Source organism: Callithrix jacchus, chromosome 2 (genome assembly GCF_049354715.1).
Source record: "Callithrix jacchus isolate 240 chromosome 2, calJac240_pri, whole genome shotgun sequence".
Taxonomy (NCBI): domain Eukaryota; kingdom Metazoa; phylum Chordata; class Mammalia; order Primates; family Cebidae; genus Callithrix; species Callithrix jacchus.
The window spans coordinates 137,230,746-137,255,731 of record NC_133503.1 but is presented as its reverse complement, the minus strand read 5'-3'; the positions used below and the strand labels follow the sequence as shown (position 1 = coordinate 137,255,731).

Below are 24,986 nucleotides of genomic sequence, written 5' to 3'. Positions count from 1 at the left end.
GTAGGCAGAGGTATGATGGCATTTTAGAAATGTTAATGATGATTTTTAAACGTGAGTTACTTTTATCTCATGGGCTTGTCTTGTCTTCTTTCCCTTCCTCCCTTTTGTGAAGTTTCATCAGATGTATACGTGTATGTGGATGTGCATGTGTGTATTCAGTCTAAAAACTTCCCAAATGACAGCTGAATACCATATGATGAGTAAGTCACTAGAGAAATCCTTATTAAGGAAGAGAAACATTTTCCTAAAGGTGACATAGCCTGCTAAGATTTCTTTGGCTCTCAATGAAGAGTGTTTAACCTCATACAGAGCAATTTCAATTCCAGACTCTGCCTAGAGGCCTACCATTGTCAGCAGAGCAGAAAAGGCCCATTGCAAACTCTTTGCCAAACAACATTGCTGCATACTCTCAACACTACCTTTAGTTAAACAAATACTTTGCCAAATATTTGAAAGTAAATTTTTCTTTATTTTTGGCTGCTCAAATTCTTGGACAAGGTATCATTCTCCATTAATCTCTGCAGGTGGAAGGGAGACAGTATTACAATTTACTATCTTCTTGTTCAGGGGACTCCTCTCCATCACTCCTGGTTTTAGGGAAGGACAAATAATTATTTATTCAGATACATTAATTAAGTACAGTAGAAAGTGATTAAGTCCCATTGGAGAGATCAGGAAAAGTTACTGTCAAAGGTCAAGGCAAAGAGACTAGGTTCAAGTTGGGGGCATCATGAAAAGAATGTCATTTTAATAGCCTGTAAGCCTGTGGTGAACTTGGTGGGGTTTTAATGCCAGGATGTTCTCTCTAAGCAAATGGACAGAATCAGACATACATAGAATGTATCAAAGTGATAGAATATAGCCTAGCCTTGTGACCTGTTGATTCATGGCCATACAGATATGTAGAGGTGCTAAATGTTGTGCTGGCCCGGATGTTTAGTTTTGCATACTTAGTATGTTTCTTCCCTTTGCTCTTTAGGAGGTGGCCCCTTCATTACTCTGGCAATAGGTCCAAATGAAGCTGCTGACTTCTCATGTGACTTTGCCTTGCTGATTGCAGTGGGATGGGCATCCCACCCAGACTGGGTCAATCACAGCACTCCTCCTGCCTGGGCCACAATGATTGGCCCAGGTTGGGCACATGATTTAAGCATAGCCAATCAGAATTCTTCCTTGGGATTATTCATATTGGAGTTTGGTGGGAGATGTCTTCTTTCTTGGGTGGCAATGCTGGATAGATTGGAGTGAAAACCTTTAGCTGGAAAAAACCAGTTGGTAGTAGGAGGAAATACTGCAAATATGTAGAGAGAAGAAGTTGAATGAGAAGGTTCTGCCTGGGTTCCAGCCCCTTGTTGCTGCCCAGCTTCCTACCTCTTAAGGCTTGGATGCATAATTCTTTTAGTTCTGTAAGCCCCCCTCACATGCCTTCCATAAATCACCTCTCTCTTTTATTTTTATTTTAGCAAATTCAGGTTAATGTTTCTCCCATTTTCAACTGTTAATCTCCAATTTGCTGTTTAAGATTCAGCTTGTGTCCTTTTTCCAGGAGGCGTTCTCTGAATTCTCTCGAAGTTCAGCATTGTATCTCCTGTGCCACTCTGCCTTACATACATTTTTAGGATAGACCCTCCCATTGCTGTATTAGAGCTGTATTAAACCTCTGTACCCTAAGACACTGAATTTCTTGAAGGTGGCTAACCCGTTACCACATCTCTGGTACTTGGATGCCAGAAAGTAGGCAGTAAATATTGAAACGGTCTCATGGCACACATTTACCCACACTACACCCAGATAGTCTTTATCTACAATTGATCTGATCATCTTCATGGAGTCCTACTCTATAGGCAGTGGGGCAGGGGAGGGGAAAGGATGTATTTTAGTCTAATGTAGAAAACTTGGTCTGATACAAGAATAGTAATTCTTGGTGACTGATTAGTATCTTTACGTAAAATATTCAGTGTCTCAAGTTTCTTCCCTGTCCTACTGTTCCTTGTCAAGCTGCTGTTGAATGTGATTTCCTGGCAACAGTGGAGGTTAATGGGAGGTGGAGGTGGAGGGACGGAAAGTCCCCATCCTTCAGTCTACACTGCACCGTCTGGGTCCTTCTGGGTTCTGCTGTGGCTTGACTGGGCTGGCGCTTCCCTGAGGCATGACTGCATTATTACTGGCTGTTCTGGCATCTATGATAAAGACCAACAGCTGGGATTGTGGTGATGGTCAGGACCTGGTGATTCTCCTGGTTTCACCCTGACTTGGCCCTACCCTGGCTCTTACACTACAGAAACCTTGGACTCTTCTCCTGGCTTCTGACACAGATGCTTCCCCCAGAAGCGCCTGCCATCTGGTCTCCCTTTACATCGTGATGGACCTCATGGAAGGACACAGGTGCTCAATTCAGGCCACTTCCTGTTCTTCTCAGAGGCCTTTGGGATTTATGGCATCCCATTCTCATCATGTAGGCACCTAACAGTGGCTCAGGAAAGCTGAGCCGGCCCCGCTGCCTGACCTTGCTCTTCCTCTGAGTGTGCTTGGTAATGGTTGTCCTCATGATGGTGTGGTAGCCTGCAAGGTGATCTACTACAGAGCCCCAGATGGAAGCAGGAAAACCCACCTACCCTCAGAGTGAACCCCCGGCTTATTTCACACTGTTCCCCACAGGCAGGGAAATCACTTGTCTCATCTACTTGGTCTGTGTCATCCCTGACAATGGAGAGTCCTAGTTATGAATGTTGACAAATGCCACATCCAGCCCTCATTCATCCCCACCTACTCGGTGGTGTCTCAGAGTTGCTCAGGATAATGGAACAGGATTCAGGAATTAAGTAGGGCTTCTCAACCAGAAGAAACAGAACAATTTGGAGGAACGCCAGGTAGTACTTGGCTTTCATCATTCATTCATCTATTTGCCTATTTATTCATTCATTCAAAATGTTTCTATCGAGGACACATAAAAATAAGTGAAAAAATGCACATTTCCATGGAGAATTCTCTATTTTACTAGCATAGATTTTTGTCTATAGTAAAACTCAATTACTTTTGAGGATGTTTAGGGGGGCAAAAACACATATGGCTCTGGGGATGGACACTGGAGAATGAAGCTCCTCATGAATTTGAAAGAAACAAAATCGTTTTTGTGTGCCTGGGTCTTTCCATAAAATTTTAGGAGATTTGAATTATTCATAGAGTTCTTTGTGATGATGACATATTGGGCATCTTCTTCATCAGTTTGTTTATATTTTTGGAGTCACTTGAAGTGGTCTTGTCACAGTCCTGCCACTTCATTTGAGGTCTTTTGGTTTTATTGTGGTGTTTGTATATATCCGTTTTTTTTCCCCACTCAGTTAACCAATTTTTCCTTTATGTGGACGAATTTGCTTTAGGCCCTGGAGAACTCCATCAAGAAGGAAGGAGCTTGTTGATTAAATCTAATCATGGTGAAGTCCACACACCACACATGACTGAGTATCTGCTTGATTGCTTGAGGGAAGCAAGGGCAGAAAAGAAGTTACTTATGCATTTGAGAGTCCTTTTTCCAAACATAAACACATGAACTCTTGAAAGCTACTTAGTGCTACTACAGTGAGGACTGAGGGCTTGGAAAGATTGGGTTTTGTTTTCAGAGGACAGCATTTTCTCCCTTTTCCTGACCTCTCTGTCTTTCCTCTATTACAAGGGAAAAGACTTGTTTTCTTCTTCAATAATTTTGATTAGTTATCTCAAAACAGTAGAATAGGACTTTTTTTAAGGATCTGGTTTTAGAGACCCAAAGTATACTTGTGATTTAGGAGGGGGTTTAAACTGTGTTTTTCCAGGGCGGAGGGAGGAGCTGGAGAAACACCTCTTACTCCTAGCACCTCTGGAACCCACTGGCTCTGTCCCCAGCTGTTACTGTGGTTAACAGGACTGGCCTGAGAGGCCTGGCCTCCTTCCAGGGACCACTTTTCCCTTTAAAGGATCCCAGGAAGGTAAGGTAAATTCTGAGGGTGAATTGGGTATTTGGATTGAGACTCTAGTTTGGTGAACAGAGGTTCCCTGGGTTCTCTCAGATACTCTTGGTACATGTTAAAATCTATAGAGTTACTTCAGCTTACATGTGACCCACAGGAAATTCCTGGGCTGAGATAATTTTTGGAAGTTGGATGGATCCTCTCTGTAACCTCAGGTCCAACTCACAAGAGTAAGGCCAAGACTAATATCAGGAAAAATTTTAAGAGAACTGTAGAAGAGGAATGGGCAAGGAGATGAATGCTAGTTTACCCCTGGAAATGTTCCCCCCCGCCATTTTCTTAGAGACAGGGTCTCACCCAGGCTGGAGTGTAGTGACAAGAACATAGCTCACTGCAGCTTCTAACTTCCAAGCTCAAGTGATCCTCCCACCTCAGCCTCCTGAGTAGCTTGCGTATACAGACATGCACCACCACATCCAGCTAATTTTTTTTGTAGAAACAAGGTCTCTCTGTATTATCCAGGCTGGTCTCAAACTCCTGGGCTCAAGCATACCTCCCACCTTGTCCTCCCAGAGTGCTGGGATTATAGGAACCAGCCACTGCACCCAGCTTATAAATGATCACTTTCATTGTGAGGGTAGTTTTTTTTTCTTTTTTCTGGGTCACACTAAGACCATTGATGAAAAGGACTTTCTATAAACTTCAGAACTTGGCAAAGATTTCTTTGAATTAGGGAATTTGGGAGATTGAATATTGCAGCAGGTGGGCTTTGGTCTCTGTCAGCACTATGTTTGCGTTCTGGTTCAACCACTTAATAACCTGGGCAGGTTAATCACTTTCCCTGGGCCTTAGCTTTCTTGTCTACAAAATAAATATGATAATGACTCATGCAGTTATGGAGAGTGAGTTTGGCAGATGGTGAAAAACAATTCTGTATGCTCTTGGGTAAAATGTTTCCAGTTAATACATTTATACATATATTATCTGATATGATTGACTTACTGATAAACTACCATTCTGCATAAAATTACACAGCTTTCCTTTACTTAAGAGACACATTAAAAATATGACTTTTGTGGCTGGGCGTGGTGGTTCACACCTGTAATCCCAGTACTTTGCGAGGCCGAGGTGGGTGGATCATCTGAGGTCAGGAGTTCGAGACCAGCCTGGGCAACATGGAGAAACGCTGTCTCTAATAAAAATACAAAAATTAGCCAAGCGCAGTCAGTGGTGCATGCCTGTAGTCCCAGCTACTCTGGAGGCTGAGACAGGAGAATCTTGCTTGAACACTAGAGGCAGAGGTTGCGGTGAGCCGAGATCGTGCCACTACACTCCACCCTGAGAGACAGAGAGAGACTTTGTCTCCCCCAACCCCCCCAAAAAATGACTTTTTCAAACTCTTATTTTAGATGTAAGGATGGTTATTGTTAAAAATGTAGAAATTACACATAGTAAAAAGTTGAAAACAAAAACTGCTTATACTCTGTCACCAAGAAATAGTAGTTGACAGTTTATCTTTCTGATCTTTGAGTCTTGAGTATCTTGAATGTTGTTGTGCTCTTAAACAAAATGAGATAATGTATCTACTGTTCTATGAATGTTTTCTCAGCAAGACTCACAGGGTCATGTCCCAGCAGCAAACTGCTGGTTGTGAATAGCACAGACCCAGGAAGTGGGCAAACATATCTGGGTAAAAGTCATATTGTAACACATTAATGAAACTTCTTAATGGAAAAATACCAGACATTGCTCAAATACCATTTTCTTTGGTTCAAGATAGGATACTTGGTAACCCTAATTATTACATAAAGGACTTTGAACTATATAGCAGAGTGTCTGCATAGAGCTACCATTGATTAGCTGTGTGATCTTGGGAAGTTATTTAAATAGCACCAGTTTCTTCATCTGTCATGGAATTGTTTTGGGGATAAAATGTGTTAATAAACATTAATCATAGAGTGCCTGGTTCAGAGTAAGCACCATAGTTAGGTTAGCTGCAATAGCAGTAGTGTCTGGTATAATTACTCAGTGTACAGCAGGTGTTCCAGAGATGCTGACTCTTATAGTAGCTCCTATTTTACATCTAATTCCCCCCTTTACATGGTTTTCTTCCTGTTATCATCTTCCCAGTACCTTTATTTTGCATATCTGCCTAATCATATGATTATTTTGTTAGCAAAGGGGTAGCCTATCTGATATTTTAAATAAAGGGATTAAACAGTAATACTCTTGGGCTATTGCTACCAGAAGGCATAAGACGTGCATGAAATTGTATTTTACACAATCTGTTTGTAGCTGAGATCCTAGTCAGGAAGTTACTCATCTACCAGAAATAACAAAATAAAACTCTGATCACCAGAGTGTGATAGATGACAGGACAAAATGCAGAGGTAATAGGAAGAGCTGAGAGAAGAAGGAAAGCCTCCTGGCTGTGTCAGGGGACCTCCTGGGGAATACACAATACTGGGCTCTGAAGATTTTTTTTTTTTTTTTTTTTTTTTTGAGATGGAGTCTCAGTCTGTTGCCCAGGCTGGAATGTAGTGGTGCCATCTTGGCTCACTGCAACCTCGGCCTCCCAGGTTCAAGCCATTCTCCTACCTCAGCCTCCCGAGTAGCTGAGATTACAGGCACCCACCACCATGCCTGGCTAATTTTTGTATTTTGAGTAGAGACGGGGTTTCGCTGTGTTTTCCAGGCTGTTCTCAAACTCCTGACCTCAGGTGATCTGCTGCCTCGGCCTCCTAAAATGCTGGGATTATAGGTGGGAGCCACCATGCCCAGCCTGAAGATGTTTTCTTTTAAGAGTCAGTAATAGAGGCTGAGGGCTCTGTCCTGGGCCCAGCAGATTGTACAGTACCTGGTGATCAGTAGACAGTAAGTGTTGAAAAAAAGAATGAATGAATAAATGGGTGAATAAGTGAATGAAAGAAGACAGTGATACTCCCATCACAACGTGTAGCAAGGAGAGCCTATCACAAGAAAACTTCCAGAATCTGAGAAAACATTACTAGACCTGAAGAGCATTTTCTGCTCTTGATGAGACATTATTTATTTTTTCAGTGAACATTTATTATCCGCTGCCTGCCTCTATGGTTCTAGTTACTGGGAAGACAGTGAATGAAACTGTCTTTGAAGTTGCTGTTCTTATGGAGCTTATGTTCTAGTGGAAGGAAACAGATGATTTATGACAAGCAAATAAATCTCTAATATGCTAGATGATGGTATGTGGCATGAGAGGAAATAAAGCAAGGTTTAGCATTTGTCATTTCATATAAGATGGTCAGGGAGAGGCTCTTTGGTAAGATGACACTGGGGCAGAGACCATATGAAAGTGAGAAAGCAAGGCATCTATATATCCAGGGGAAGAGCCAAGCTGGAAGGCAGAGCAGCCAGTGCAAATGGCCTGAGGCAAGAACAGCTAGGAGGCTGGTGGGGCTGGAGTAGAGTAGTGGGCAGGGCTTCAGAGAGGCTAGGAGAAAGTGGAGGAGAGGCAGGAAATGGGGAGCACTGTAGGTCATGGAAAAGTCTGGTCTTCTTTTGCTCAGAATGCAATGGGAAGTCATTGGAGAATTTTGCAGAGGTATGACATGACTTGATTTCCTTTGTCTATCCCATGGAGAAAAGGCTATGGAGGGCCAAGAGTGGGAGCAGAGAGACTACTGTTTTAACACTTTAGGAAGAAGACAGTGGTGGCTTGTCTGGCATCTCAGTGGAGGTGTTGAGAAAAGGTCAGATTCTGAATCTAGTTGTGAAAGAAAGAAAACAGCCAAAGGTGACTCCAAGGAAAGACAGAGTCGCCATTTTTTTGGGAGGAGAAGCTGGGTGTAGTGGGAAATCAAGAGTTCAGCTTTGGACCTGTTGTGCTTGGCATGACTGCTGGACAACTCGGAGGAGATATTGAGATTCAGGGGAGTGGTCTGGACATCTGGACTGGAGTTGAAACTTTGGTAGTTAATCATCATATGATGGTATGTGATGCCATGCTGTCAGATGACCAAGGGAAGAGTGGCGAGAGATGAGGTTTGAGGACTGACCCTAAAGTAGTACAATCTGCCAACATCCGGAAGCTGAGGAGGAACCTGTCACGAGGCCTGAGAAGGAAAGGCCAGTAAGGCGGGAGGAGAACCTAGAGAGCCTGGTGTCCTGGAGGATAAGGACAGGAAGTGATCAACTGAATTAAATACTGCTGTAGGTTACAGAAGATGTGACTGAGAACTACTGTAAGTTCTGTCATTTTAAGGTCTTTGGTGACCATGAAGGGCACTGTTTGAGCAGTGTTGGGAATTGAACTCTAAGTCTCACCGATTTGTGGTGGTTAGTTATTCTCAATGAATGTTTCTGCTGTTCATAAAGGACTAGAGTTAAAACGAAATACAATGAATGAATGAAACCAATTTACTCAGCCACAGTTGAGAGATATCTGGACTGAGAGGCCCTCACCTGACTTTTGCAGGTAAAGTTTGTTATCCAGAGTGGGCCAAACCAGGTCAGCAGCAGGTTTGCAGAAAACTGCGTTAGCCGGGTTTGTTTATGTCTGGGCGTGGGTCACTTACATAACCAGTCAAGTAGGCCACATTTTCCTTTAGCTACAAGGCTCTTAGCTTCTTAAGGGAGAGGTAGATTTTGTTCGAAATCAGGTTGAAGAGGTCCTAAGCTGGGCCATGCCATTAACTGTTTCCTGCTATATTAGAGGTAATTGTAAATGCCAGCGAGAAGGGAGGCATCTGCAGCTGCCTCTCCTCACCCTCCTTCCTAGTTCCAATTCCCCTTCTTTCTCTGGGTGAAATATATTTACTTTTAGTTGTCTGCCCTGTGTCACCTGATTAGAGCATTTAGTACAGAAGGACAGGCTGATGAAAACTTTGACTTCACTGAGCCTTTGTGGAGTTACCTAGATCACATTACAAAGCAGGGAAAATAGGAGAGCGGCAAGCTGGGGATCCCCTTGGAGTTGCTGTTTATCCTCCAGGCACTTTGCAGTGAGAAGCTGGCCCGAGTCCACTTCATCATGTTAGGACATCTTAGTTTCTGAAACCCTGCCTTTGTTCTTGAGAAATGCTGTCTCTGATTGTCTGACTTTATTCTTTGTTCATCCTGTGGTTATAATCCCTCCCATTTCATGAGAGCTCATCCTTCAGTCCTTGGAGGTAAATCCTAAGGGCAGTTTGACAGCTTTTCTTTCTCTTCACATTTCACATTTTTCAGTTAACCATGTCCAGGATAGATTTTTCAAAATTTCTTAACACCAACTACGTCTGAAATAAAAGTTACCGCATTTTAAATGAGCTTCGCGAAGCAAATGGAATGTTTTGTGCATGCCAGTGTCCTTGGGTTGTTATTTCAACATGTAAAGTTATAGCTGAGGTTGAAATTATTTTTTAAAAGAATCAGAACTAAAATTATACAACTTTATTTACTTTTAAAATAATATTTAGGAAACATAACTAATAAAGCATTTATAGAGTGCTTACTATGTCACTTAAGTAAAACTGCTCTAATCACTTAAAAATATTAACTCATTTAATTCTCACAATAATTCTATGAGATAGACATATTATTGCTTTATTTTATAGGTCAGGAAATGGAAGCACAGAGAGCTTAAGTAACCTGCCCCAGGTCACACAGCTAATAGATGGTAGGGTGGAGACTTGGACCGGGCAGTCCAGGACTCATGCTTTTAACCACTGCCACACACTAATGCTTTTTACTAATTTAAAATCTGCAGCCATTTTTTTTTAAATGGGAGTTGAGCTTTGGCTACTTTTATACTGTCTTTGAAATATGTGCTTACCAAATATTAAAAATTAATGTTATCAACAAAACTATAAAGTTAGTTTTTTGCTGAGAAAAACTTACTATAAGACAGCATTAATTTAAAACAAATAGCTGGTTCTTCTTGCACATTATTTCTATATGCTCATTGGAAAAGCAGTCCATTTTTGGGGGGGCATAACTTTTTCACTTAATTTATTACTGGAATAGTTACATATAGAAGGATAAAATCATATTTCTTGAAAGTATTGAAAACATACCTTTAAAAAAAAGAAACTATTTTTGGGGGACTTTCTGGCAAAACCCGAAAAGGCTGCTAGACAAATTTGAAAAGAGCTGTAACACTTTATAAAAAAGGAAACTATTATAGTTTTTGCTTTGAATAGGCTGAAACAGTGTAGAGCAATTAGCCACTTTAATGTCTGCAGCTGATGTTAACTTGAAAGTATTCTTTTTTTTTTTTTTAAGACAGAGTTTTTGCTCTTGTTACCCAGGCTAGAGTGCAGTGGAGCTATCTCGGCAACCTCCGCTTCCCGGGTTCAAGCAATTCTTCTGTCTCAGCCTCCCAAGTAGCTGGGATTACAGGCACGTGCCACCACGCCCAGCTAATTTTTTGTATTTTTAGTAGAGATGGGGTGTCACTGTTTTGGCCAGGGTAGTCTCAAACTCCCGACTTCAGGTGATCAACCTGCCTCGGCCCCCCAAAGTGCTGGGATTACAGGCCTGAGCCACGGCGCCTGGCCTGAAGGTGTTCTTTAGGGTTTATTTTCCTTTCACGATTAGTCTTCTGGTTTTAAGCCCATTATTTGCAGTGACTAGTATTAAATAAAGGAGTAGTGGTCCTGTTAGTCTGTGTCATTTTCTGGTTTGTGAGTCTGTGTTCACTTCTAGGTCCTATTGTCTTAAGGCGTCCTTTGACAAGTGGAAGCTATGTATGCCCTGGAAAAGCACTAAAAGGGATGTTTGTGCAGATGCTATTATAAATTAAGGCAAGTGACTAAAACTAGATGTCAGGTTCTAGGTGGCAGAATTAGAGAGGAGACACTTCACTGCTGGATTATGCCCTTGTGCACCCATGTTATTCACAAGATTTACTGTCTCAGTGGAGTCATTACCTCAGTGACGGGATGATGACATGGGCTAAGCCAACTTTATTTTTTCCCTCCCTCCCTCCCTCCCTCCCTCCCTCCCTCCCTCCTTCCTTCCCTCCCTCCCTCTCTCCCTTCCTTTTTTGATAGGGTCTTACTCTGTCGCCCAGGCTGGAGTGCCGTGGTGTGATTACAGCTCGCTGCTGCCTCCACCTCCCAGCTGGTTTTTGTATTTTTAGTGGAGACAGGGTTTAGTCATGTTACCCAGGCTGGTCTTGAACTCCTGGGCTCAAGTGAGTCACCTGCCTCAGTCTCATAAAGTAGTGAGATTATAGATATGAGCCACCACATCCGGCCTAGGCCACCTTTTCAAAATGTAGGGTGAATTCCTCTAGAACAGTTCATCTTGGAGTTGGCCATAAACACAAAGATGATGTTGAATCATAGAGTCAGGCAGGCATTTTTTTTTATCTTTCTGTTGATTGAAGGAGAAAGTCTCAGTGTGGTACCCTTGCATCTTTAACATTTCTTGAATCCTTCAGAATCTCCCTTTACAACAAAGAGAGCAGGACTCTCAGACTCTCAACTTTGATAGGCAACTATTTAGTCAGAATCTAATTTCATTGTTTTGTTTGCATTATTTCAGTACATATAATTCCCTTCTACTTTTGACATGAATAATACTGGCTTCCCGTGTACAGTGGGGATAAGATTATTCTTACTATTAAAGTTATTTCTTAAATTAATTTTATTTAAAAGAAAACAGGTGAGTCCATTTAAAGATGGGCACTAAATAACATAGATGAATATATCTGTGAAATAATATAGATGGTATGTAAATTTGGCAAAATTGTGAATTTGGTGGAAGAATGACAAAAGCTTGGGAAGTGTTGCTCTAATATCTAAGATGGCTGATTTTGTAGAGATCCACAATCTGTTCTTTGAAACTCTTGAAACCAGATTTGTTTTGGAATTCAGAATTTTCAGATCTTTTTGGCCTGGTGTTTATACTGAGATGATATGATTCCCATAGGAGACATGGTGCGATGCTATCATCAAGCTTATTAATATTCCTGCAGCAAAATGTATGACACTGACACCAAGTAGAGCAAATAAAGAATATACGTGGTCTAATATGGGCTTAGATCAGATTGTGCCACAGACTATGTTTTTGAACCAAACTTGTGGGGAAAAGTCTGATTTTCAGAGCTTTCTGGATTTCAGAATTGCAGTTAAGACAATGTGGACCTGTCTTAATAAATAGACTACATTATTTTTTCTAAAACTCTAATCAAATTAATGATGCAGAAAACAAATTAGATCCCAAATTGAACAAAGTAATCAGACTCCACCATCTTTTAGTTTATTTTATTGCTGGACATGATCTCCTTACAGATTCATACCTGCCACATAGAGCCATGGAGATTTGTTGAGAAGGAAGTTTGAATCCAAGTGCCTTTTACCTGTAGATGTGGAAACAGCTATAGTTTTTGGTCTGGCCTATCCATGAAGCGAGTGGTCAGGTTTTGAATAGAGTTCTCTTGCGGTAGTTAAGAATATGGCTGTTGGTAACTGAATGATGCATTCACTGGCACCACACAATTTGGGGTCATACTCATTTGGTTCTATGTTTTTAAACTGAGACCCATTGATTGTTTGCAACTGGGCTGTTAAATATCTTGTTCTTAGGTCAGTCTAGTTATCAATGAAATCTTAATTTGGCAGTGGTTAAAAAGGAGCAGGAACAGCCCCTCAAATGTGATGGCAGAAATGTCAGGTGTTATAGTCTGTGAACCTGTGACACTGTAGAGCAGTGAACCTGGATTAGTTACACTTCAGAAGGCCATGTGGAGCTATTTATGATTGTTTTTAAAACATGATGTACAATGACAATTTAGTAAATATTTTCTTTCTTCAGAACATATTGAAAGTGTTTTGTCAGGTTCTTGATTTATTATGTAAGCTTTGGAACCTTGCTTTTCTTTTGTGTAATTAGAATAAAAATGTATAGTAATGAATTATAAAGGTTATACTTATAAAGTATTTGTGGGCTTTGTATATTGCTACTTATTGAAATAAATTGCTAAAAGAATACATTGTATATATAAGAAGAAAATGTTTTCCTTTCACATTGTATGTTTCCTCCAGGAGCTTAATGAATCTCACACTTCAGTGTTCTGTGTGGGGAAGAGATAGATTTAGAAGCAGAGTCTGAAGCCAGGGCCATTTGACTTATGAAACTACAATTCATACAACTTTGGAACTTTTGTAATGTTATCATTACTTTCCAATAAAGAATGGATTTTTTTTTCTCATGGTACCTCAACCCAACAGTTATTAATGTTTTTTAATTTCCTAATTCACTCCCATGGGCTGACCAGTTTTTATGTTATGACATAGATAAGAGGAGTAACAGCAGTACTATCCCTTTGAACTCATTCAAGACAACTTACTGGGATGTAAGTGAGGATGGAATTTACTATAGGTATAACACTGAATCTGCCCTGTGAAAGTCATTTACACATATTGAAAATCTGTCAGTGGCATAACACACTATGATTAGTATTAACTTTGCACTTCACATAGAACATGCTTAAAAATCACTACCCATAATAATAATTACAAATATAATAGTAATTCTGACAAATAATCAACGAGCACTTTGTGCCAGGCATGTGTCAAGTCTGCACATGTCTGAACACCCTTAATCCTCATAACCACACTATGAGGAAAGCATAATAGTAATCCCCTTTTATGGATGAGGAAACTTTGTGAAGATACCTGGAGGGCTGGTAAACTAGCCAAGGTCACAGGACACAAAGCATTGTAGCTTGAATGTTTTATTGCCTTTAACTCTTTATTCTCTACAAACACAGTAACAGCTTAACTCTCTGGGACTCAATTTTAGGCAGCCTCATCTATTTGGAATAAAGTTGAAACATGAAAGCAAGCAAAAACATTTCCGTAACAAAATAGAAGGCAAATTCTCCACATGTGAGATTCTGCATATTAGCAAGTGGAACCGAGCCACAACTGCTAGGCTGTGTATTCTCTTGGGTCCTTTGGTAGAGGGTCATTTAATCTGAACACATTAGCGGAAACTGAGGATCACAGTACAGTCACTAATACTTCTAAGTTATTAATAAAGGAAAATCAAGTTTAGTTATTAATAAAGGGAAATGAAGTTTAGTTTAAAAATCTAGTAGAAATTGAAAGTATTTCAATTGATTTAATTGATTTTACAAAGGCCTCCAATGATCGGGAAAATGATGCTTGAAGTGGGCAAATATTTATCTGTCTAGAACTTTTCATCCTACATGAAACTTTTAGATAACTGAAGTTTAGATATAGATAAAAAATTAATTGCATGTAGATCTTAAAATCTAGCAAAAAGCCATTTAAAAAACGTACTTAACTTTTTTTCTTAGGGTCTAAGAAGGGAAACCTTGACTGTAAAATAAATCCCTTCTTTTTTATTTACCCTGTTTTCATTTTTGTCCTCTAGATCGCTCCTTCGATGTCCTAAAGAAATCCAAGCCGCCCTCGATGTTGCTTGCTGCAGGCCCGCTTTCGGACATGCTGAACGGAGGTGATGAAGTCTATGCTAACTGTATGGTGATTGATCAGGTAAGGCCCAACTGACATTACAGGAGGATCTCTACCTCTCTCCAAAACCTGAGTTTGGAAGAAGTAGATTCAACATTGTTGTGTTCCTTTGAAAATTTTAGCGTAAGAGCAGCAAAAGAGGATGCTGCTGTGGAGTCTCGTTTTATGAGCATTTAAGCATTTAACTTAGGTGCTTACTTCAGCACACAACACACCTTACTCAGCCAAGAGGCACTGTCAGGGAGGTATCTTGAGGCACTGCCAAATGGGAAGAGTGTGAGAGCACTTTTTTGGGACCCAAGTAGGAAATGACAACTGTGCGACCAATATCTCCTCTACAGCTTTTTAAAAAACAGTATGTATATGACCTGATTCTGCAATATTTGTATTCAAATCCAGCAAATGTAATGAGCAGGTGCTTGGTCCCAGCACCATAGGAAACTGCTACATAAATTACTTGGTTAATCTTTACAACACATCTACTAACATGTACTAAGATTATAGAACTTTCATATTAATACAGACTAGTATCTTGTTATAAGGAAGCTAGAATCTTTTAGAACATTCTACCCATTCTGATAGAGACTTTTGAATTAAATCTCATAGAAGCAGATGGTTTGAATGTGCTCCATCTTTTGTTTTTTGTTCTTTTCTCTAGCTCAGTGATCGTCAAATTTTAGCATGTATAAAAATTAAAATTTAGATCTGAAGATTTCTAAACACTCTAATATATGGGGAATTTAAGGGATTTTCAAGGGTAGTTTTGACAACACAAATTCTGCCTTATGCACTGACTTTAAAACTTAATCCCCATATAAGATGCACCTTCTCTACTCACTAGGCGTAAGATACTTAACCTTTTTATGTTGTTAGTATGCATATATTTTACCCTATTCATAGATGTGTTCTGTGATCTAAACTTTTTCTGTCTAGATCTCAATTTCAGACCTTTGGTAGCACATCTCTGCATTTTCCTTTTGTGTTATAAAACACTGTTGTGTCAAATGCAGCACAGATTGGGATGGTAGTCGTAATGACAGAAACGCCAATATATCAGAGTGGACTTCAGCTCTAAATAATTGGTATAGTTGTTTTGGTATAAACTAACTAAATGTCAGTCCTAGTTATGGAAATCTAAAATGGGACATGGAGTATAGGACAGAGTGGGAGTTCTGAGGACACTTTCAAGATACAGGGTGCATTAGTCCCTTCCACATTGCTATGAAGAAATACCTAAGACTGTGTAGTTTATAAAGAAAAGAGTTTAATGGACTCACACTTTCGCATGGCTTAGGAGGCCTCAGGAAACTTATAATAATGGCAGAAGGCACCTCTTCACAGGGCAGCAGGAGAGAAAATGAGTGCTGAATGAAGAGGGAAGCCCCTTATAAAACCATCAGATCTCAAGAGAACTCACTCACTGTCAAGAGAACAGCATGGGGGAAACCACTCCTATGATTCAGTTATCTCCACCTGGTCCTACCCTTGACACATGGGGATATAATTATATGATTATAATTATTATAATTCAAAGTGAGATTTGGGTAGGGACACAGAGTCAAGCCATACCACAGGGTAATTGGACTTGGTGTGTTCTAGCCATGTTCTGGTATTTATTCTTTTCCAGCTTTATTATGTTACATAAAGTATACAGTGTAATGTTTTGATACATGTACATATTATCAAATAATGACTACAAGCTAATTAAACACATATATCATCTCACATACTTATTTATTTTTGTAGTGAGAATACTTAAGATCTACAGCAAATTTCAAGTTCACAGTGCATTATTAACTATAGTCACTATGTTGTACATTAGGTCTCAAGAACTTATTCATTGTGTAACTGAAAGTTTGTACCCTTTGACCAACACCTCACCATTTCCCCCACCCTCCAACCCCTAGTAATCACCCTTATACTCACTGTTTCTATAAGTTTGACTTTTTTACATTCCACATATAAGTCAGATCATGCAGTATTTGTCTTTGTGTTTGGCTTATTTTACTTAGCATAATGATTTCCAGATTCATCCATGTTGTCACACATGGCAGGTTGTTTTTTCTTCTAGGGCTGAATAATATTCCTGTGTGTGTGTGCATATGTGTGTGTGTATGCACATGTATATGGAATCTGTCACATTTTGGTCAATGGTGGAGTGCATATGCAAAGGTGATCCCATAAGATTATAATACCATATTTTTGCTGTACCTTTTCTATATTTAGATATACAAGTACTTACCGTGGTGTCACAGTAGCCTACGTAATCAGTACAGTAACATGCTGTGTAGATTTATAGCTTAGGAGAAATAGGCTACACCATATAGCCTAGGTGTGTAGAGGGCTATACTATCAATCAGGTTTGTGTTAGTACATTCTGTGATGGTCATGTAATAACAAGATAACCTAAGGATGCATTTCTTAGAACATATCTCCATACTTAAGTGAGGAACGACTGTACTTACCCTTGGAATTTCCAAAGTTGATGTCTTTTGTATGCTAATGATGAGACTGGTGGCTGGCAGTCCCTAGGTAGTTTCAGGATGCTAGCTGGTCACAGGAAAGACCAAGGCAGGATTACAGGATTGGGATTTTCAGTTCCACCACCAGCATCCACAGAGGGAGGAGGGGCTGAAGGTTAAATTGATCACTAATGACTAATAATTTAACCAATCATGCCTGCATAATGAAGCTTCCGTAAAACCCAAAAGGACTGGGTTCAAGAGATTCTGGATAGCTGAATACATGGAAGTTCCTGGAGGTGGTGTACTTGCAGAAGGAAAGGAAGCTCCATGCCCTTTCCAGGATTCTTTAAGCATCTCTTCCATATGGCAGTTTCTCTGTATATTTTGTAATATTCACTATAATAAACCAGGAAACATAAGTGTTTCCCTGAGTTCTGTGAGCTGCTCTAGCAAATTGATTGAACCTGAGAAGGGGTCTGTGGGAACCTCATTTTATAACTGGTTGATAATACAATCTGGGGCTTGTAGTTGTCATTGGAAGTGGGGGTAGTCTTGTGGGACTGAGGCCTATAGGACCTGACTCCCCCAGGTTGATAGTGCCAGAATTGAACTGAACTGAATTGAATTAGAGGAAGTTCAGCAGAGTATTGCTTCCTTGCTGAGTATCGGGGGGAAACCCCACACATTCAGTCAAAGAAGAGTTCTGTGTTGATTGTTGAGCAAGAGAAGAAAAAGCACTGTTTTTATTCTCCTGTTTTCAGAAAATCACACATGCGCCACACTTTCTTTATTCAACTGTTGATGGACACTTAGGTTGATTCCATCTCTTGGCTACTGTGAATAGTGCTGCACTGAACATGGGAGTGCAGACATCTCTTTCAGATAGCGATTCTGTTTCCTTTGGATATATACCCAGAGGTGGGATTGCTGGATCATATGGTAGCTGTATTTTATTTTTTTTAGGAACCTTCATACTGTTTGCCACTGTGGCTGTGCTGATTTACATTCCCAACAGTGTTTAAGAGTTCCCCTTTCTCCATATTCTTTCCAGCATCTTTTTATCCTTTTGGTAATAGCCATTCTAATTGGTGTAAGGTGGTATCTCATTGTACTTTTGTTCATTTTCCTGATGATTAGTGATGTTGAGCACTTTTGCATATAGCTATTGGCCATTTGTGTGTGTTATTTTTTGGAAAAATTGTCTATTCAGGTCCTTGGTCTGTTTTTAAATCTGGTTATTTGTGGGGGGTTTTTGCTATTGAGTTGCATGAGTTCCTTATGTATTTTGGGTATTTACTCCTTATCAGATGCATGGCTTGTAAATATTTTCTCCCATTCCATAAGTTGCTGTTTTATTTTGTTGTTTCCTTTGCTGTGCAGAAGTTTTTGGGTTTGATGTACTCATACTTATTTACTTTGTTTTTCTTGCTTATGCTTTTGGTATCATGTCCAAAAAGTAATTGCCAAAACCAATGTCAAGTAGTTTTTTCTTTGTGCTTTCTCCTAGGAGTTTTATGGCCTCATGTTTTATGTTAAAGACTTTGTTGCATTTTAAGTTGATGTTTGTGTATGTTGTAAGATGGGGATCCAGTTTCATTTTTTTGCATGTAGCTATCTAGTTTTTGTAGTATCATTTATTGAAGGAGCTATCTTTTCTCCATTTTATATTTTTAGCACATTCATTGAATACAGTTGACTGTATTTATGTGTGGGTTTATTTCTGAACTTTCTATTCTGTTCCATTTGCCCATGTATCTATTTTTATGTCAGTAACATAATGTTTTGATTACCATATCTTTGTAATATAACTTTAAGTCAGGCAATGTGATGCTTCTGACTTGGTTCTCTTGCTGAAGACTGCTTTAGCTATTCTGGGTCTTTTGGGATTCCATACAAATTTTAGGATTTTTTTCTATTTCTGTGAAAAATTGCCATTGTAATTTTCATAGAGATTACATAGAATCTATAGGTCACTTTGGGTAGTATGAATATTTTAACAACATGGATTCTTTCAGTCCATGAACATAGGCTATCTTTCCATTTATTTGTGTTGCTTCAATTTCCTTCATTGACGCTTGATTGTTTTCAGTATATATATATATTTGTCATGTTTTGATTTTAATAGATTTAATTTTATAGTCATATTTTCTCAGCAGTTTAAATGAAATACTTCTTGACTCTTTTTGTATTTTTTGTTCTGAGCCTTAGTGAATACTATAACTATGGTATTTCCATTTACAAGTAGCTAAACCTATAAATGACTCAATATTATGTGGGGAAAAGTATATATATTATGTTTTTATATGTTCTAAGAGTTGTTAAAAATGTAAAATTTTCCAAACCAAAGATTTGGTAAATCAAAGATTAGGATATAATTTTCTTTTTTTGTTTGTTTTTTGAGACAGAGTCTTGCTCTGTCACCCAGGTGGGAGTGCAGTGTTACCATCTTGGCTCCTGCAACCTCCAACCCCAAGGCCCAAGCAATTCCCAGGCTTTTGCCTCCAGAGTAGCTGGGACTATAGGTGTACATCATCACACCAAGCTAATTTTGATATTTTTAGAAGAGATGGAGTTTTGCCATGTTGGCTAGGCTGGTCTTGAACTCTTAGCCTCAAATGATCTGCCCACCTTGGCCTCCTAAAATGCTGAGATTACAGGCATGAGCCACTACACCTGACCAAGATATAATTTTTATTTTGGAATATTCTAGGGGAAAGAAGTATTGCTTTAATGATAGGAAGCCAAAACGAAAAAAAAAAAAAAAAAAAAAAGTGAAGCATGCATTTAGAGAGAACTCAAATGGTCTAGTTAAACAAACTGAAACATAGCAGATTGCCAAGTTGTGCATCAAAAACTAAATCTGCAACAAAATCTCAAAGTTCATTGTATTAGTGTAGTACTTTTTATATTGCCCCCATATCTATTTGAATAGCAAGGACAATGTAAGCAGTCCAAATTCTGCATGTTTAAAATACTTTCTAGCAATGTCTGAAAATAATCTTATTTAATTTCCTTTATCTTCTTCAACCTGGCAAAGAAACCTAAAAACATTACTAGCTTATATTAATGTCTCTATTAATTTTCAAGGTAATCAAGCTTCCTGATGAGCAAATTCACATGATGAAAGTTACTTTAAATATTTCTGCAGACTGGGCACAGTGGCTTATGCTTATAATCCTAGCACTTTGGAAGGCTGAGGTAGGCTGATCATGAGATCAGGAGTTCAAGACCAGCTTGGCCAACACCATGAAACCCTGTCTCTACGAAAAACACAAAAATCAGCTGGGCATGGTGGTGGATGCCTGTAATCCCACTACTCGGGAGGCTACTTGGGAGGCTACTCGGAAGGCTGAGGCAGGAGAATTACTTGAGCCCAGGAGGCGGAGGTTGCAGTGAGCCAAGATTGCGCCATTGCATGCCAGCCTGGGTGACAGAGCTAGACTCCTTCTCAAAAAAAAAAAAAATTTTTTTTTGGCACATAACCTACTTTGGAAAAAAACATTTGTTTCATAATTTCAGTACAGAGAATCCCTGTATACCCTTTACTCAAATTCCCGAAATGGTAATATTTTACTACATTTTACATTGTCATTACCTGAGTGGGTGGTTACATGTGCGTGCATGTTTGCATGCCAATAGTTAAAATATGTCTATAAATATTTCTTAACCATTTGAGAACAAATGAAAAATATGGTGTCCCTTTACCCCTTAATCTTTCATGGTCTATTTTCCTAAAAACATGAATAGTTTCTTACATAAGCACAGTACAGTTACAAAAATCATAAAATTATCATTGATACAATACTATTAGCTATCTCCAGACCTTATTCAATTTTAGTGAGTTGTCCCAATGGTGTTTTCTGTGGCAAAAGAAAATTCCATAACATGTGTTACATGTAGTTGTCATGTCTCTGTAGACTCCTTTAATCTGGGACGGTTCCAGGCTTTGCGTTTTATGACACTGGTATTTTTGAAGAATACAGACCAATATTTTTGTTCTTTTTTTTGCTAGAATGTCTTTCAATTTTGGTTTCTCTGATATTTCCTCATAATTGGATTTAGGTTAGGTGTGTTTGGCAGGAATACTGCGGAAGTGATGATGGGGTCTTCTCAGTGCATTGTATCAGGAGGCACAGGACATCAATCTGTCCCATTACTGGTGATTTTATTAATATCTTTCATCTGCCAAGTTCCTTTTTTAGTAAAACTACTGTTTTTTAAAAATGATTAAGTATCATGTCAAGAGATATTTTAAGCCATTGTAAATATCTTGTTGCTCATTAGACTTTCACCCATTAAACATTCATTAATGATTTTTGCTTTAATAAATTATGATGATGCTCGATGATTTAGGATCCTAACATTTTCCCTTTTGCTTCTTTTTCCCCTTCACTGCTCTGTCTCCAAATGGTGTTACGCTCTTCCTTTTTACTGTCCTCATCCTAGAAATGATGCCTTTTGATGACCACCACCTCAAATCATGAGTACTTAAAAGTATGCCTTTCTTAGAGCAAGTGCTTTGATCAGCTAGGATTTTTTTCCATTCATGTCAGTTGGGCTTTCTCTTTCTGGTGAGCAATTTAAGGTAAATCTTAGGCTCTTCACTAGTTCCATCCTTTCTCTGCCATTCAGATTTTCCCTGACTCCCTTTACTCTCCAGACAGTCTTATGACAGGAGCATGAGGGCTTGCCTGCTGGATTTGCTTGATTTAATTACTTACAGGTAGTTTGAAATTTGGGCATTTTCTTTCTTCTAATGATGCTATATACATGTGCTTTATGTAGCTTTATTTGTTGTTTTTGTTTGGTGTTGCTTTTTATGAGACTCAGATTTATGTGACTACTATTACCTTGGTTACTCAGATTCCTATGAGCTACTTTTTGAATAAAGTTGTATAGTCTTTAGTTTTTTCCTCAAGTATTTAAAAAATTTCCCCCTCATTTTGAGTCAGTGCTTCATAAAATGTTAGAGGTATAATCAGCTTCTGGTTTTGTAAGAGAGGAACAACTTTATAAAATACTCAGTTGTCTTCCTTTTTGTGAATTATGGGATAGCTGCCATGTGAACAAAACATAAATTAATTCTCTGTTTACATAAGAATAAACAAAAAATATAAACAAGGTAGAAGGGTTTTTTTGTTGTTGTTTGTTTTGTTTTTTGATACGAAGTCTCACTGTGTAGCCTAGGCTGGAGTGTATTGGTGCAACCTCTGCCTCCCATTCAGGCCATTCTACTGCTTCAGCCTCCAAGTAGCTGGGATTGCAGGCAACTGCCACCACACTCTGACTAATTTTTGTTTTTTTTAGTAGAGATGGGTTTCACTGTGTTGGCCAGGCTAGTCTTGAACTCCTAACATCAAGTCATCTGCCACCTTCAGCTTCCCTCCGTGCCTGGCCAGAAGTTTTTTAAATTGGTAAAAATTTATTCTTATCTAGGCCAATCTTAACTGCTTTTACTCAGGAAATGTTTTTCTTTCAACTTTCAGGTTGGCGATTTGGATATCAGCTATATTAATATAGAGGGAATCAATGCCACTACCAGCCCTGAATCCAGAGGTTGCACTCTGGGGCCTCAGAGCAGCAAACACATCCTCCCTACAGAAACCAGCCCCAGTGTGTACCCACTAAGTGAGAACGACGAAGGGACAGCACACACCGAAGCCCAGCGGTCCTTCATGTCACCATCAAGTTCATGTACTTCCAACTTGAATCTTTCTTTTGGTTGGCATGGATTTGAAAAGGAACAGAGTCATCTAAAGAAAAGAAGGTAAGATCCTATATTGTAGAGAAAAACTGTAGAAAGTAAAAGAATCTTATAGGTAGACTTGGAAAATTCTAGTTTTAAACGTTTTATTTTCTCTACCACTTTTATCTGTTCATCAACATGTTATCCCCTTTTAGGTTCCTATATTCATTGATTTGAAAGTAAGACACCTAAGAAAACTGACTAAAATATAATAAAGGAAAACCATGATGAGATACCAGTTCATACTCACTTGATTGGCAAAAATTTAAAAACCTAGCAATCCCATGTTTTGGTGAGAATGCATACCATGGAAATTCCTACATAAAGACGATAGGAGAGAAAATTGTATAACTTGGGAAAAGAATTTGACATTATCTTGTAAAGTCAAATATGCATTTCCCTCCTGTGTACTAGGAGACCTATATGTGAGTATTTATAGCAGCAGGAAATAACCCAAATGTGGACTAGATAAATAAATAATATATAGTTACACAATGGAATACTGTAAGTTATGAAAATGAATTAACTACAATTACATCTGCATGCATAATAACATAGATCTTAGAAGTATGAAGGAACAAAAAAGCTCCAAATCCTTGTTAGATTTCATTTTTATAAAATGCAAATTAAACAATATATTATTATAGGGCACTTACATATGTGCATAAACTATAAAGAAAAACAAGAGGCCAACTGTGGTGGCTCATGCCTATAATCCCAGCTCTTTGGGAGGCCAAGGCAGACAGAACAGTTGAGCTCAGGAGCTTGAGACCAGCCTGGGCAATATGGTGAAACTCCATCTCTACCAAAAATGCAAAAATTAGCTGGGCATGGTGGCGCTCACATGTGATCTTGATACTTGGGAGGTTGGGGTAGGAGAATCACTTGAACCTGAGAAGCAGAAGTTGCAGTGAGCTGAGATGGTGCCACTGAACTCCAACCTGGGTGAGAGAATGAGACCTGTCTCCAAAAGAGGAAAAAAAGAAAAGCAAGATAATCAAGGGGAAAAAAATTCCTAAATTCTAGGTAGTTGCTACATCCAGGGAGAGAAATAGGGATATGGGAATGGAATGCGCCATAAGAGAGTTTCCATGGTAGATGGCCAGTATTCAAGTTTCAAGTTGGTGGGCTCATGAATGTTTATTTTATATAATATGTATTTTATAATATAAAATTTATCTTATATTTCTTTTAATTTATTTTACTTTCAGTTACCTTATCTTTTCTTGTATATATGAAAAGTCATTCAAATGATAGTTTTATTGCATCTGATATGATTGCATATATTAGTGTGTGTGCACACATGTGCATATCCATATCTGTATATCTGTATCTATCTGTCTGATTGTCTATTTTCTTTAAGGAACAGGCCAATTTCCACAATTTCATTTTATCCTGTTGATCATGGTTTCCTTAGGGAATAGCTTATTTTTTCTCCATATCCTACCCATGTGATTATATGTTCATTTTCACATATAAAATCACAAATCAAAGTGAACAGAAAATACACACACATATGTGAGTATGTATATAATAAAATCACAAATCAAAGTGAACAGAAAATACACACACATATGTGAGTATGTATATAAAGATTTCTCTATGAATGAATGTGTGTATAGAGAGTTAATAGATTAGAGGGGAGAGAAAGGGAGAGGAACCGCAATCAGTAGGTGCCCATCACTGAGATACAGTACAATATGCAATTTGAGGTTGTAAAACTTTAGCATGTATTGGTACCAAGGGTTGTAGCTGACGTGTAAATAATACAAGACTTGCTTTAGATTTACAGTTTGTGAATTATTGTTTTGTACATGCTGGGTAGTCACGACTGTAATTTGAAGTGACAGACTAATTTGAACTGTCCACATGTCTGCTTGGGATAAGAGACTACCAGTCCAGACAAGATTCTGTACAGTTCTGCAAAAATAGATTGAGCTCTATGTGATAAGTGCATCCAGTGGATCTTTAAGATCTGTCAAGTGGCCAGGTGTGGTGGCTCCTGCCTGCAATTCCAGCACTTTGGGAAGCCGAGGCAGGTGGATCACCTGAGGTCAGGAGTTCAAGAACAGCCAACATGGTGAAACTTCCTCTCTACTAAAAATACAAAAATTAGCTAGTTGTGGTGGTGTGCATCTGTAATCCCATCTACTCAGGCATGAGGCTGAGGAGGCAGGAAAATAGCCTGAACCCAGGAGGGAAAGATTTTAGTGAGCAGAGATCACGTCACTGTATTCCAGCTTGGGGGACAGAGTGAGAATCCGTCTCAAAAAAAAAAAAAAATCTGTCAAATGTGTGAGCCCCTAGATCGCAAGAGATAAAAAAGTTCTTTAGAAGAAGCCCTCTAGCAATACAGCATGGA

At 39.0% G+C, this 24,986-nt stretch overlaps 1 protein-coding gene and 1 non-coding gene across 7 annotated transcripts in view; one reads left to right on the top strand and one right to left on the bottom strand.

Annotated features, from left to right (window-relative positions):
* The window catches only part of ARHGEF28 (Rho guanine nucleotide exchange factor 28), a 333,758-nt gene that overhangs the window by 205,553 nt on the left and 103,219 nt on the right, over positions 1 to 24,986 (top strand). For all 6 annotated transcript variants that reach the window (XM_035291420.3, XM_035291419.3, XM_078365895.1 and 3 more), the window contains 2 exons: positions 14,313 to 14,434; positions 22,365 to 22,645. In XM_035291420.3, coding sequence (XP_035147311.3) covers positions 14,313 to 14,434; positions 22,365 to 22,645 — 403 coding nt within the window. The remainder of the gene's footprint in view (positions 1 to 14,312; positions 14,435 to 22,364; positions 22,646 to 24,986) is intronic.
* On the bottom strand, positions 10,005 to 10,066 carry LOC118151916 (U7 small nuclear RNA). Its single transcript, XR_004740309.1, has one exon. It is a non-coding gene; the product is annotated as a U7 small nuclear RNA (small nuclear RNA).